The sequence below is a fragment of the Gossypium hirsutum genome, chromosome D06 (assembly GCF_007990345.1).
Source record: "Gossypium hirsutum isolate 1008001.06 chromosome D06, Gossypium_hirsutum_v2.1, whole genome shotgun sequence".
Taxonomy (NCBI): Eukaryota; Viridiplantae; Streptophyta; class Magnoliopsida; order Malvales; family Malvaceae; genus Gossypium; species Gossypium hirsutum.
In genome coordinates, this window is record NC_053442.1 from 15,031,222 (window position 1) to 15,045,834 (window position 14,613).

The 14,613-nt window shown below is 29.7% G+C and overlaps 1 protein-coding gene across 1 annotated transcript; it reads left to right on the top strand.

Moving 5' to 3' along the window:
- The first annotated feature begins 2,973 nt into the window (after nt 1-2,973).
- LOC107901045 (protein TIFY 10A) lies at nt 2,974-5,333 on the top strand. Its single transcript, XM_016826880.2, has 4 exons — nt 2,974-3,372; nt 3,879-4,346; nt 4,432-4,489; nt 4,839-5,333. The coding sequence occupies exons 1-4, from the start codon at nt 3,210-3,212 to the stop codon at nt 4,939-4,941; spliced, it is 792 nt and encodes a 263-aa protein (XP_016682369.1). The 5' UTR covers nt 2,974-3,209; the 3' UTR covers nt 4,942-5,333.
- The last annotated feature ends 9,280 nt before the right edge of the window (nt 5,334-14,613 follow it).

The following is a 14,613-nucleotide window of genomic DNA, read 5'->3' on the forward strand; positions in this document are numbered from 1 at the left end:
AAACATAATAATTGTAATTAATATTTAACTATATTTAAATAAAGTTAGAATTTCTAAATAATTTATAATTTTTTAAAATTTATAATTAATTTAATTAAGAAACTCTAAACCCTTGTTTATTTAATTTTTTTCCTTAAAACCCTAAAATTTAAAAATCCCTAAATCCTAACCCTAATTGTAAAAAACTCTAAACCCTACAAAACAGGAAAAGCGCTTCCTTGAGGAAGCATTTTCCTGTTTTATCCCTTGACAACGCGCTGGCGTGAACGCATTTTTGGGAGAAATGGTCCATTTCAATAATTAATTTAGGACCTGACCTATTTCGATAAATTTAAAAATAAATGGACTTTTATTGATTATTTACCCTAACATTTTTATACTATAAATGACATTCTATTTTTAGTTTTTTTATAACTATATTAAATACTTAAAATTTAAATCAAAATGAAAGAAACATCGAAGAAAGAGTCATAAATACAACAATTATGATGTGAAAAAGGAAGTGATACGTGTATAGAAAGAGAGAAGGGTCACGCTTTTTTCATGAGAATGGAGGGACTGTTCCCTCAATACCCCAACCCAAAAAAGATTTGTTTAGGTATGGTGCCGTAATTTCCCCCAAATAGAAGGGTGTTTCATCAGTAAGAACCCCAACCCACACACCAATCACGTGCTCCCTTTTTACATCTCCTCACCCTCACCTGTCGGCTCGCCCGTGACTCTTTTCCAAATAAAAATTTTTATTTTTAGGAAATTCAACTCAACCTCATGCAAAAACGGGGGACCCACCATTGCTGGAGAAAAATACATAATAAAGAAAAAAGAAGGAAAAAAGGCGGCAATTCTCATGTCACCCTCACGAGAAAAATGTTCCTCTTCAATCCCCCTCTCAATATCTGCCACGTTTAACTTCAAGAGGTGTGCGGTGCGTGTGCACCCACCACCAACCTTATCTTCCTCCGCGTTTCTCACATCACTTTGACTCTGCCTTTCCTCCTTTTTTGTGGTCTAATTGTGCTTTCACTCCTTGTACTCTTTTAAAATATGGTCCTTCTTATTTTTTATTCCAAAAAATTGATTTATTATTTAAAAATACTGTTCAATTTCATTAAATTGTATTATATGTTATTTTAAAATAACCCTTTTTCTCTCATGATATGAAGCTGCTTGGAAACCATATAAGAAAAAAAGTGTAAACCTTTACTTTTACTTCTCTAAATCAATATTGAAAATCTTGCAAGCCTATATTTAAATTCAACATTTTTATTTACTTACTTTGACCATCCATGTGTGTAATATTGGTGGTTGAGTAATTTTTTTTATTTTAAAAACCGTTACATAATTTAATTTAATAGAATTTTTTCGACCGTGTTATTCCTACAATTAAATGTAGAACGACTAAATTTCAAGTATGAAAATTAAAAACATATATTTAATATAGGTAAATTTTATTAATAAGATTGAAAATAAAAATATCGATTAAAGTATAACAAAAGTAAATAATAGTGTTATTTAAATTATAACTAATATATATTCTAAAATAAAAATATATAAATATATGTAAAAAAAATTTCAAGAAGGAAAATCTTATAGGAAGGAGTACTCCAAAATTAATCACAGTAATAAAATTCACATACTAAAATTTGGAAGTCATTTAAATTATTGAATAAATTATATCTAAAGTCATTGAATTATTAGTAAGTTTACATTTTACTTATTCAACTTTAAAATGTTACGAAATGGTCGCTGAACTATTCGAAAATTTTCATTCAAGTCACTAGACTATTTGAAAGTTTTATTTAAGTTGCTAGATTGTTAATTTTTTTTAAAGTTCGGCTAATGAGCTCTAAGCGATGATTCGACAATTAGTACTCTTTGAAGAATGGAAGAATATACCTTAGATATAAATTGATCTAACGGTCAGTGTCGAAGATTGGAGCAAAAAACTGTTAGGACTTTAGGTCACAGATTCGTGATGTTCAAAGTTATTCTATGAAAAATAACTATACTATAGAAAAGATTGGGAAAGAAAGCTTTCAATTAGTGTAAATGGTATGAATAAAGAAAGCTATACAACAATGATTTTAACATCTTGGTGACTAAAATGAACTTTTAAATAATCTAATGACCATTTTGTAATTATTTTAAAATTAAGTGCTCAAAACTTAAATATACTAATCCTAAATTAATTAAATAAGAATAAAAATGGTGTAGGGATATTTGGCGCAGGAGGCATCCAAAGTGTGCAGGCTCCTATTGGGGAAAGGGGCATGTGGATTGGCACATGTGCAATTATTATTGGAGAAAGCAACGTGCGGTTGCCTCTTTTGAGATTCAAGGAAGGCAAGAGAAGAGAAGGCGGTGTTTGTGGCGCCCACACAAAATGAGGATCATGCACTCATTTTAAATTTTTATATTTAAGCTGACTTGTTTTACAAAACTACCCTTTTTTCACTAATGAACTAATGAACTTTTGATCAAAATCATAAAGCTCAAAATATTCTTATTTGTAGAAAAAATCTAAAATGAGAGGAAAAAGGAAGGAAAATATATTATAAATATATAAATAATAATATTTTGTCATACCACCATTTTTAATTAAGGTCAAAGAGAAAAAAAAGGAAAACTTAGACACCAGTTATGAAAAAAAAATTATTTTATTTTCAACCTCATCTCGAAGACTAATTGAGTTTTGCTATCAAAGTTGGTATGAAATTTATAATTTGCAACTTTGTAATTCCTAGTGTTTAATCAAACAAAAAAGAAATAGTAATTGCCCCATAATTTAATTAAATCCCTATAATCAAGGAATTTCGAAGATACTTTTACCAATATTAAAATATAAAAAAATAAACTGATAAAACATCGCCGTCGACACAGATACAGAAAAGAAAAAACAAAAGAACACGTGTTGAAAATCCCAATCAAAGGAGACGAGACGATACAATAGTGAAGCGCCCTCACGAGTTACGAACCTGTAGGAGCTTAAAAAAAAGCCTCATTTATTCCTCGTGCTTTTTAACCCACCTTCCTCTACCACCTTTGTTTTTTTCTAAGATTAAAAACATAAATAAAATCTCTTTGCTTAGCCTAACATCATATTTTTCGAACAGATCCTTCGTTTAGCTGTAAGTAAAGTTTTAAAGATCATTCTCTGAGAAAAGAAACCCCCCAAAAAAAAAGAGCAAATAGTTGGGATTCTGGTTTCTATGAATATGTCGTGTTCACCGGAATTTATGGTTCAGAAACCGGCGAGGTCACCGGAGAAGACAAGTTTTACCCAAACTTGTAACTTATTGAGTCAGTACTTGAAGGAGAAAGGTAGCTTTGGAGATCTAAGTCTGGGTATGACATGCAACGTTGAAGCTAATGGTATGTTCTTTAGTTCTTTGTATTTTTTGGTTAAATTTTTTAGTTTTGGATTAATTGCCCGTTTTAAAGCGGTTTAATTGAATCAATCTTCAAGCTCTAATCTCTCTCTCTCTCTCTCTCTCTCTCTCTCTTTTTAAAATAAAAAATAAAAAAATGGGTTTTAATATTCAGATCTGAAAATCAGAAATTTCAAATTGACATATTCATATTTAATTGTTCAAAACAGTCAAAAAAACATGGCCTTTATTCTCTCGGTCTCCCCTGAAAATAGTCCAGGAAATGAAATTAACCATGTGCGTATAGGGGATTTGAATCATCATGTTTGGAACAAAACTCTGTGGCGATATTTATCCCCTCAATTTTATATTCTGTTGCTAAAATGCCCTCTTCTTTTTCCATTATAAATACCCCCAGTAATTCTGTTATGAAAGCATACAACTAGTAAAGAAGGTAGTTTCAGAAACATAAACGCCTAATGTATCGTTTTATTTATGGATATGTTGCAGAGACTCCCGAGATGCTGCGTCCCACCATGAATTTGTTTCCTGTCAATGGGAAATCCGGTGATGATTGCCATGCGGCGCCTCCTCCTCGGAAACTGAGATCCATGGATTTGTTCCCTAATCAAGCTGCTTTTTCATCACCTAAAGATGATGCTCTGAAAAGCAGCATGAACAAATTGGGTTCTTCAGTGGAGCCTCAAACTGCACAGATGACCATCTTTTATGGTGGACAAGTGATTGTGTTCAACGATTTCCCGGCCGACAAAGCTAAGGAGATCATGCTTTTAGCTGGCAAAGGCAGCTCTCAAAACAATAGCTTCAACCCCAATCCTCCCCACATCAATGCCCCCTTTACTTCTACCATAGCAACAAGTCCGATTGAGTCCGGTATCGGGGTTCCTCCTACCCCTAATTTCAGCACCACGGTAACTCAAGAATGCATACGATCTGCTCAGCGACCCATTCCCGGCGGTAAGCCTCATTGAAGATGGAATTATGGTTTGGTACTTTCATGTTGTATTCAGGGTTCTTATTAGTTGGTGTCTATATTTTGCAGATCTACCAATTGCAAGGAGAGCTTCACTCCACCGGTTCCTTGAGAAGAGAAAGGATAGGTAGGCATCTAGAGATCAAATAATGGAAAATTTATATTTGAGAGAAAACCTTTTGTAATTTGTTTTGACATAGTGATTTGAGTCAATTTTTGTGTCCTTGATTCTTTTTGATTCATGTATCCTACTATTCTTTTATTTTTTTCATAGTCATTTTAGAAAATTTGATAGAAAAAAGGGGCGAGGGTGTGAGTGTTACATCTTGGTGACTTTAGGAATTGTGTCTTCCCATAAATTGTTGTATTCATCAGGATAATAACATAATGCAGTTTTTACAGAACCAAGTTAATGTTCCCTTCTCTAATTAGACAACTTATTGATGTTTTCATATCCTTGTATGATCACTTTACAGGATGACCACAAGTGCACCATACCAGATAAGTAACTCCACAGCATCTTCATCCAAGCCAGGCAACGACAAGTCATGGCTCGGTTTGGCTGCTCAATCTCCGTAGTAGTCCCAGCCGAGTTGAAAATTTTCACTTTTTTTGAGGCTTATTTATTAAGCCTCCTATCCCTTTTTTAGCAGGTTTTAAGCCTGTTTTGTTTTTTCCTCAGCTGTCTACTGGTTTCTAGTTATCGGCTCTTAGATCCTAACTCTCAATCAATATCTCATTATTAGATAAATGTAATTATTTTTCTATTGATTTTTTAGTTGATATTACTTTTGGATCAAAGCTTTGTCCATCTTCTGCACGATTGATCGTGAAGTATGAAATTGGGTGTTGAAGTATAAAACAGCTGAAGAAACTGGAATTAGTACTAATGTGAATGGGGGATTGGGTAGTGTTGAAATTTCAATATCAAATCAGTCATATCGTTATCAACAAGTATGCTGCTTTATTGATTTGCCCTTTGCATCATAATCCCTTTTGGGCCCTGTTGTTTGATTGGAAGTTTAAAATCTGAAAACCAGAGATATGTCCACAGCCTATTTCTTAGTTGGACAGATAATGTTTTCTTTTGTATAGGAAATGAGTAAATAATTTCATTTCATGTTCATGAATGAAGTGTAGAGTCCTGATATTATACAAATTTGAAGAAGCTTTTACCATGCCAAACGCATGGCAATGGAATACCTATGAAATTGTGATCCTGTATGATTTTCAATCTTTTTTTTTTCCATTCAACAAATGTAGATTATGATATGATATAATGGGGCATAGTTGTATGTAGTGTAGTCCACGTACACTAGTCAAGCAGATTATAGGAGTAGGTTTGGTGATACATCCCTTCCCTTGTGAACCTCCAATTTCAACTTTAAATAGTCAAAAAGTTCATTTCAAATTCCTCTCCATACTGAGAAATGAAAATTTCAAACACACATAAAACATATTTTCACAACAGTTTAATTTAATTTAATTTAATAATAACATAACATGTTTAAAGATGTATACATAAATTTTGTGTGGAATACTAACTTAAAAAATTAATAACATTATTAATTTTTTAAGTTAAAATCTTTGGTGAAATCTTTTAATCTTTAATGGGCTTCAACTCAAGTGTCATCAAGACTTGATATTAGATAAATGTATATATATTTTTAAAATAGTCGGAAACTTGATCTTGAAAATAAATTTGGAGAGTTGTTTTCTTGATATTATTTGAGATTGATTCAAAAGTTTATTTTCTTAATATTATTTAAGATTGATTCAAAGGGTTATTTTCTTGATATTAATTGATTCAAAGGGTTATTTTCTTGATATTAATGTTGTTTGCTTCAATAACATCGAGATTTGATCTTAAAAATGAGTTTAATTTTTTTTATCAGTTGAACAAGATTGGTTAGCAATTTTCTTTAAAACTAATATAGAATTCTTTAGAATTTCTTTGAGTTGTTCAATTTCTTTAGAAGTTTATTGGGATTTTGGAGAAAGCTTCTAATCTTCAATGATTTTCTCTCCAAGCTTCAAGAAATTTTGGATTTTTGAACTTTGTGAAGTAGCATTAAATGGTTTGGAGGTGATCTTCTTTACAGTGCTAGTAAGTTAATTAAAAGAGAGATATGTGGTAGAATTTACATTTCTCATTTGAGTGATCTACAAGGATTAAAATATTTTATTTATTATTTTTCTCATATTATTTTAAATTAATTAGAGATAAAATAATTATTAGTTAAAAGGATTTAATTTCTTAATTTATTTTTTATTAATTTAATTTAATTTAATTTAATTAGAGATAAATAATAATGACACATGATGAATTTTGATTGGTTCAAAAGCACAAGTCAATTTCTAGGAAAAAATGGCTTATTTTTCATTGATTAAGTATTTTTTGTTGTTGTCCAAACTGTTTTTATGAAACAAACATAGAAAAATAAAAAAAATATTTTTGTAAATTATTTTTCATGAAATAAACTCATCCTAAATTTAAAATTTGTGATTATTCAGATGAAATTCTAATCATTTATTTAACTTATAATTATTTTTTATTTTTATGAAGTAAAAATAAATATTTTAATTTTAAAATAGTGAAAATGACTTAAAAATTTTATATAAAAAATTAATTTTCAAAATGAATATATGTAAGAGTTATTATTATCTTTTAATTACTTGAAAATTAAATTTTAAAAAATATTTATTGAAAAGTTTAAAAATCCATTAAATAATATCCAAAAGCGATAAAATAATATCTATTTTATCAAAATAATTTCAAAAACACAAAATTTAGAATTAGTATAAAAAATCAATAGCCAAACTAAATTATGATAATCAATTCAATTGTTTTAAAAAAAATAATCAAATGGAACCAAATTATCTTACCTCTACTTTTATTTAAAAATTAAAATAAATAAATAAATAAAATGGGGTAGTCAATGTCGAACTCATCAGAAGCTCAATCTATTCCATGGATATAGATGTCATATTCCCTAAAGATAAATTTATCAAAGGATAGCATTTTCAACAGTCAATAATACAATTTGGCATTGACTGTCATTTCCCTTCTTTCCCCTTTTTTAATAAAAAAAATTTGAATTTCATAAATCAAAATTTTAAACAATTTTATTTTTTAATTTTGGACATTAACTGTCAAATCAACTTATATTTAATGTATGTTTTTCTATTTATTAATGGGTACTGATCATCGAATTGTTGCTTAGAACTCACTAGGTGAGCTTTAAAAAAAAAAGAAACTTAACTGCCTAATGATTTAAATAAAAACTTTTGAATAGTTTAGTGACTTTTTATAACTTTTTAAAGTTGAGTGACCAAAATATAAATTTACTAATAGTTTAATAACATTGGATGCAATTTATCCATAAAATATTTACATCTCGTTTTGGGATCACATGCCTTGTAGAAGAAATTATAGGTGCTTTTTTAATGGGTAAGTACACTTAAACCCTTGAACTTGGCAACTATTATTTACTTGGTATCTAAATTATTTTTAGACTTAATTAATACCTAAATATGGATTATGTTAATCAAGCAAGTATCTTTTTTAGCTACATGAGTAACGCTGTTAATTTCGACACGTGTATTAAAAAAGAAAAATATTTAAATTGCATTATCTTTAACCTACTTTAATATTTACTATTAAAAAACATTAAAAATTAAAAAAAGAAACAACTAACAATATTACTCAAGTACTTAAAAGAAGCACCCACTTGATTAACGGAATACCAAGTAGGTATTAATGGTTAAGTTTAGGAGAATAATGTACATTAATCCTTTTATACATATTAATTGTGATAAATGTATTATACCTTATAAAAAATTAAAACAATAATTCCTCTATTTTAATTTATCAAAATGGATGTTAATCGCAAACAAATAGACTTCTGACTTTTATTTATTATTTATATCTTTTACAAAAGAGGACAAAGCCCTAAAACAAACTGCAAGTCTATTCTAAGCAGTCAAGCCTAGTCAGCCACATGATTCGTCTCTTCATAAAAAATGCCCAACCCATTTTCTCATATAAGCTATTTGATAATTTTGTTTGGATTAACTTTTTACTTCTTGTAAAGTAAAAGAATGGAACCATATTTTACCCTTTTTTTTAATTTTAAATATTTGAGAATCATTTTAAACTCTTGCTCATAATTAATTATCACACATATCAATTACTTTACTACTCAACCATTTGCACCAATGTAAAATTAATATGGTTTTACACTCATTCATAACTTTTTTCTAATAATTCAAATTCAATATAGTAATACTTGCTATGAATGTAAAATTTCAAATATTTTTTTCATATTAACTTAAAATGTTGTCTATATATATATATATGTAACGGTTGAAGGCCTTTTACATAAAACAAAAAATTAAAAGATTTTCTTTATTTTAAACTTTATATGCACGATTTACATAGATTACACATAGAATTCAATAGTTGAATTATTAAAATATAAAAAATTAAGAAACTATATTAAATTTATACCGATATATAGATTGCTTTCCATATATTAGTTTATAATATAATTAATTATCACGCGTTTGCTTCGCTTTGTGTGGTTTGCCTACTTGGTATCTTATCAGGTGTTTTTACCCAATATATATATATATATATCAAGAAAATTAGGTGGGTGGTCCAAACTCCAAAACAGGTGCGTAATTGTAATTTTGTGAAAACTAATTTTATTTCAACAATAATCATTGGTATTTGGTAATTCTCACGCTTTTCTTCTTCCAAAAGGCTTATCTGTGGGCATAAATAAGGTGAAACAAGGGGTTGAATTTTGTTCTTATATTTCTTTCTTCACAATCATAACCTACCATTTTTCTGAATTAATTTCTAACATGTGATCTAGAGACAATTAATAGTCAAATATTGAGATTTTTAACTTTTATGGTACTTTTTTTTTTTTGGCTTATCATTCTCTATTGTCTTACTTTTTGGTCCAGTTAAAGCTAAGTTTTTTTCCAGCATCAAATAATTATATCAGACTCTAATTGAATTTGAAATCGAATTAAATTCTTAAATAAAAGTAAGATTCTTCATGTTATTTTCTTCGCTCACAAGATTAAAACTCAAAACTTTAAGGATTATAATTACATACATCCAAGAAAACTCACATGCTTTTAAGTGATAGACTAATAGTCTTTTTTTTTTTTTTGATCTAGGTATTCTACATGTTATTTTACAACCCATGAAAACTAATTTTTTTTGGGTTCGTAGTTATCCTTTTCAAAAATGTCTTTTCCAGGGTTTGAATTTAAATTTTTTCTTTAAAAATACAGTATATTTTACTATTGCACCAAATACTTATCAGTGTAATATACTAATAGTCAATGTAGCATTAACTTTACCAATAAGTGGTTGAATGTAATGATAAGACACAAAACAAAAATACAAATTCAAATATTGAAAATGATATTATTAAAAAAGATAACAACGAACCTAAATATGAACCATAAAACTGATATGAAGAATTGAAAAAAGAGCTTCAAAACCTTGAATCTAATACGTTACCAAAGAAGTAGGGTATACAAATAACTTGCAGAAAAGAGTGGCCCAACAGATAAGTATTGGTTTGAAATTCTGAGGAGTTAAGTGGATTGAGTTTCATGTGAGAGAGCAATTCTTACACAATTCATGTGTCATTTTTCGTATTTGTTTTGCCACTGTATGAACACCAATACGATACATATTATCAAGTAATGATCTAAATTTGTTTTAGTAAGAATGATTATACGTATCTTTTTTAATCATGAAAGGTTTTGAAAACTATTGGGATCATTTTAAATCAACACCATAAAAATGATTTTTTTAATAAATTATATATGAGCTACTACGAGAAATAAAACTTATTTAGTATAACATAAAATAAAAAATAATTATTACAAATTTAAACTTAAAACTAAAATGATTTGGAAAAATTTTTATAAAAAAAAAGCCTCCTCAAAATAAGCAAAAAAACTCTCTTTTTCCAAAACAAGTCATATGAATGACTAAAAATTATCAATTAAAATAAATTTATTGCTAACTCATATACTAGTACATATTATTTGGAATAATACCTCTATCCCTACGAGTAACAGCTGGAATTGGGGGAAGGCATTGCAACTTAAGATTTGATTGAGCATGCTGATAGTAGGAATACATCGGCTTTAGAGTTGTCCAAAGGTTGGGTTATTCGTCCAAGTTCGAAGGACCGCTCAAAATAAGGAGGGTTTAGATAAGTAGATAAAGCCTGGAAAATGAACTTGAACAAAAACATAATAAAGTTTTGGACATAAGTTTTGAAGCTCGAACCCGGTTTAGACCGATTATATATATTTAATATTTTTATAGATGCAAATTTTTAATATAAATAATTAACCCAAATCCCTAAAACTAACCTAAAAATCTAATTTTTATTTTCTACCTATCAATCTAACCTGTAGTCAAACTTTTTTTTCCTCGTATTTGCCACCAAACAACATGCAATTTTAAATTCTAACCATCTAAAATTTCTTCTTAAAGTTATTTATCCGACCTCATATGCTGCATTTTCGACGACAAGCAGTTTGCCAAGCAACGACCAAAGATTTGTAATCTTTGCCACTGTTTCATGCGTGCCATTTGACCATTTGTAGGAGAAAACAAAGAAAGCTAACCACGGTTCCTAGCAATTATAGATGATTTTAGACACTAGAAAACAAAATAACGAAGAAATAAAGTTAGATCTTAATTGAATTTTCTTTGCTTGTTCATGTGAGGTTACAACATTTTGATAAACGCGTATTTTGTCTACTTAAAAAGTTAATTTTTATTTATAAAGTTTGAGTTAATTTTAAGGTCTTGTTAATTAGATTTCAATCCTTGTAAAGTTTATTGTTTTCACATTACAATTTATTTAGACAACCATTGTATTTCAGTCCTCTTTTGTTTGCTATTGGTGCAAAATTCAAACAAACACAATTACTGATGGGCTGGTCGAGTCAGGTCCGAATTACCCTATTTTATATAGGGTTGGGTTTGGACAAAATTCCGTATTCATATTTCGAGTTGGGTATAAAGAATGTCCATAGATCCTTTATCTTGGTTCGACTCAAACCTGATCTGGCCCATGAACAGTTTTAATCGGCTTGCTCAAATATCAATTATTTACTTGCTATGGTTTGGAACAATATTTTAAAAATTAGATTGGTGTTCGAATTGATCAAATCATCAAATTTTTTGTTCAATTGGTTCGATAGCTAGTTCAACAACAATTAAATAAACAATTATAAATAATAGTATATAAATTTTTTAAAAAACAAACTTATTCAATTGTCGATTTTTGTCCCGATTTTTAATTTTTTTTACCGATCCAATCTCTTTGTCTAAACTGATATATCACTCCGTTCTCGATTCAACTAATTTAACTAGTTGATTTGAACTAATTTCAACAAAATGCTACCAAAAAAAGTGAAATAGCATATAAGGTAGTATGGTTGAGGTTTCACATTCAACTGCACTCCATAATTGCTTGGATGGCAATACAAAGATAGGTAAATTAATTGAGGCATGAAGAGAGTGTTGTTTGTGAAAGAAATAGGAAACCATACGGTTTTCACATGTGGGTTCTCCAAAGCTTATCTCAACCTCAAAGGTGGTACATCATTATGATTTTTGGGCACAACTTGGAATGCTTACATTTGGTGAAAAAGGAAGAGCATGACAGAATTAAGGAAACAAAACCTCTTAACTTGGCTATATCTTGGCAAACAATAATGAACTTGCACTTTGTAATGTTTGGGGGCTTATTTTGGTATATTTTTAATTTCACTAATGTATTGTGGGATATATAAAGATTCCTACTTATCAAAAAATAAAAACCTATTTTGGAACTCTAAAATTCATAAACTAACTAATTGAATAAGAAAAAAGACTTGTATTCCGAAGGAAGAAAATTTGATGGTAATAAATCAAGATAGTTGGGTGTTATCTAATCTAACCTAATCTACTCTTCTCCTAATAATTAAGTACTTTTATTTTATAAATTTTATAAATTCCCCCAATGGGGAAGGGAATGGATTACAAATTAATTAAATTTTTTAAAGGGTTTAATGGAAATTGTAAAAAATTTGAAGGGTTTTCTCATATAAATTTTATTCTCTCATGGGGTTAAACAAACAATACCAATTAACGGAAGAGAGTTTCAGAAACTTGTACATAACCACCAAACACAAACCAACAACACATGCAAAGAACACGAATCATACTCGTGGTAGCAACATTGAGATCAAACAATACTATGAATCTCATATCTACCACACTAAACTAACATACCAGTCTATAAAGGTGGAGCTGGTAGACCATTTTCATCCAAGATGTTAACCAGAGAGAATGGTTCCCTCCTTAGATCGCTTAGCAATCCAATCAGCAATTTTATTGGCTGTTCTATCAATTTTTCTAAACACCAGCTCCTCAAAATAATTGCTCACTTCCTCAACATCTTTTTTCATTTGTATTAATCTCCATTGCTTACATTTATTTAGCACATTTAACTTCTCAATCAGTACAACACAATCGGATTAAACCCCTTATTCCTAGCTAGAGGTGCTCATGGGCCAGGCTGGGCCAGAAAAAATTTCAGCCTGCATCCTAGGCTCGGGCCCTGCCCGGGAAAAATACCTAAGCCCGAGCCCGGCCCGGCCCGACTCATTTTTTTATTAAAACATTAAAAATTTATTTTAAAAATAAAAAAATTAAAAAAAAGTATTTTAAAATATTTTAAAATTAGAAAAACAAATATATATTTATTATATTCGGGCTGGGCCGGGCCCGGGCCATAAAAGCGGTACCCGAGGCTCGACCCATTTTCTAAACGGGCCTCATTTTTCCCAAGCCCATATTTCGGGCCTATATTTTTACCCAAACCCTTCCATATTTCGAGCGGGTCGTCGGGCCAGGCCGGGCCGCCCGACCCATGAGCACCTCTATTCCTAGCTAATATCACCCCTAGGGGTGTAAATGAACAGAACGTTCGATGAAATATTTGTGAACCGTTCGTGTAATGTTCGTTTATTAAGCTAAATAAACGAGTATGAAATTTTTTTTATGTTTGTTTAATAAACGAACAAACACGAACAAAGGTGTGTTCGTTTCGTTTATGTTCATGAACAAGCTCGTTTATAAGCTTGTTTATTGACTCATTTATTTATTAATGGTATTTTCTTATAAAAATTCCATTAATATATAATAAGTAAATTATCTTAAAACTCGTTTATTGTTCCATTAGTATATATTGATAAAATTATATTGGTTTGTATTTTTTTCATTTATAATATAATTATTAACATTTATACTTGACTATTTTTTATCTAAACAATATATGCGTGTATGTATGTATTTATTGTTTGTTTGTTATTAATTAACATTATTCTTGAACATGTTTAATTATATGTCCATAAACATGTTCGTTTAATGTTCGTGAACATTAAGCAAACGAACATGAACACACATAATTTTAAATAAACGAATATGAACAAAAACTTGAAATTCATAATGAACATAAACTGAACATGAACAAGCTTAAAAATAAACAAACGAACATGAACAGAGGTTTGTTCATTCAAGCTCGATCTATTTACAACCCTAATCTCCCCTTCAATCACTGCTTTAACTTCAACTTCAGCTTTGAGACAACTCATAGCCTTAACTTTTTTTACCACCCCAGCAATTAGACATCCTTTATAATCTCTAACTACCACCCAAATCCTAGCTCTCATTATAGCCCCAACATAACTACTGTCACAATTCACTTTAAACCACTCATCCCTTGGTAGCACTCAACTAGTTTGTACCTTACTAGTCCCATTACCCTTTTTACTTTGTATTTCCACCATTTGCTCATATTTTGAGATAGCCCTTTGAATTATAGTAACTATCTTCTCAATTGAGGACTTTTACTATGAAATACCACTTTCCAACACTCTTTCCATACTACCCAATAGGTATGAGCAATTATACTTAACATCTTATTCTTTTCATCCCCATTCAACAGAGAATCACCTACCATCACACATAATCCTCTCTTTCTTAATCTTAATATCAATATTCAAGCCAAACCAGACACACTGGGTCCAATCACACATAAGAAGCATATGTTCAATCGTCTCATCATACTTTCAATAAATTGGAGAATTTGATTCATTCCTAATCCTTCTTTTAACCAAATTCACCATAGTAGTTAATGCATTTTTCACCACCCT

Bases quoted from the DNA above. Each gene is read 5' to 3' on its own strand.
- LOC107901045 (XM_016826880.2), top strand. From the start codon at position 3,210: ATGAATATGTCGTGTTCACCGGAATTTATGGTTCAGAAACCGGCGAGG. The intron at 3,373-3,878 runs GTATGTTCTTTA...GATATGTTGCAG, and splicing joins ATGCAACGTTGAAGCTAATG to AGACTCCCGAGATGCTGCGT. The intron at 4,347-4,431 runs GTAAGCCTCATT...TATATTTTGCAG, and splicing joins TCAGCGACCCATTCCCGGCG to ATCTACCAATTGCAAGGAGA.